Source organism: Bison bison, unplaced genomic scaffold (genome assembly GCF_000754665.1).
Source record: "Bison bison bison isolate TAMUID 2011002044 unplaced genomic scaffold, Bison_UMD1.0 scf7180017863993, whole genome shotgun sequence".
Lineage (NCBI taxonomy): Eukaryota > Metazoa > Chordata > Mammalia > Artiodactyla > Bovidae > Bison > Bison bison.
In genome coordinates, this window is record NW_011494565.1 from 83,630 (window position 1) to 85,209 (window position 1,580).

General features: G+C 41.2%; 1 protein-coding gene across 1 annotated transcript in view; it reads right to left on the reverse strand.

Annotated features, from left to right (window-relative positions):
* Window positions 1-373, reverse strand: part of LOC104984359 (apelin receptor early endogenous ligand-like) — a 26,134-nt gene extending 25,761 nt beyond the window's left edge. The window contains exon 1 of the mRNA XM_010834042.1: window positions 100-373. Coding sequence (XP_010832344.1) covers window positions 100-175 — 76 coding nt within the window. The 5' untranslated portion in view covers window positions 176-373. The remainder of the gene's footprint in view (window positions 1-99) is intronic.
* Between the last annotated feature and the right edge of the window lie 1,207 nt (window positions 374-1,580).

Sequence of the window (1,580 nt, forward strand, 5' to 3'; positions counted from 1 at the left end):
CTAAGTGATTTTCAACAGAAACACAGTCAGGCTCAGAAGCCCATTCACACAAACAGATATGAAATCAAGTTACTCCGTTACAAATGGGCAAAGTCCTACCTTGTCTTTGTCCGTGGATAAGTAGAAGACTCAACATAAAAATAACAAATAGAAGAAAGAACTGGTGAAATCTCATTTTTCTGCCAATCCACAGTGGAGCTAAAGCTCACAAGGTAACCCCTCTTTGAACAGTCTGTGTGGTATCTGTGTGGCTCTCCTCACATTCTAAAGACAGACCTCAGAGCACAGCTTTTTGTGTTCTCCAGAAAGGTTAATGATCACAGCAGACAAGGTTTCTGGTGCTGTGAGGCGGTCAGAGCCCCTTAGGCCCCAGACCCCTCCTCCACCCGCCTCTCCGGCCAAGGCCACACCCCTTTATTTCCATAAGTAAATATTGGTGATGCCAAGAGTCCAGGATTTGAGTGGAAATGTCAGCTGCCAGCCCCTGGGAGAGGCTGCCTGAGTCTGATCAGGCTGTGGGGAGTGTGTGCAATAACACACTGGCTTGGCCTCCTCCCTCACTATTTACATCTGTTTACACTTTGCGTTGTGCACATTGGTGCCATATCCAGAAACCCAGAGGAATGACAGGACGTCTGTTTTTCCTTTCAGAAGGCATTATGAAGCTCTAATTTAGACCGTCGAATGCTTTGTGGCAAAGCAAGTGCCGAAATACTTTATCTTTTCCAAACCTATTGCAAAGTGGTGACTGTTTGCCCCAAGTCTCAAAATAGCTTAATCTATGAGGGTTTACATCAATAAACATTCCTAGAATTTAGAATGTTCTGAAATAAATCAGAATTTTTTTTTATTCTATAAAGTGCCGTTTCTAAAGTAATGCAGATAGTTTTCATCTGCAGTACACCCAGGATTTTAAAAAAGGAAGTTCAGCCAAGCCATAAACTTATGAAATCTAGATTCTGTTAAGATTTACATATGGTAGCTGATATATTTCAGACACAGTAATTATGAATGAGCTCAGAAGACAAAGCATCTCTTGTCATCTTTTTCACACACACTCCAAGATTGCTTGTAGTTTTATTTATTGCCTGTCATATACAGCTCTTATAAATGAAAATGACTGTACTTACGATAAAGCAAACTGAAATGATAGTGAAGATACACTTGAATACAGGTAGATCCCAAATAGCAAATTTAAAGCATAAGCAAATTGTGAATTGCCAGGAATTTTGTTGCATTTCACTTTTCTAGATTCAGGCACTTGCTACTTAACCTTGGGCTTCCTGAGGTTTGATATTAATGCATAATTTGCTTATCTTCAACATCAGTCTGTAGGAATTCTGGCCTACCTGCTTATGCAAGTACTTCATAACAAGCATGTTTGTGCTTAGTCACTCAGTCGTGTCCAACTCTTCATGATTCCGTGGACTATAGCCCATCAGGCTCCCTCTGTCCATGGAATTCTCCAGGCAAGTCACCATTTCTTACTCCAGGAGATCTTCCCAACCTAGGGATTGAAATTATGTCCCTTGCGCCTCCTCATTGGCAGGTAGATTCTTTACCACAACAAGCAAGAACAT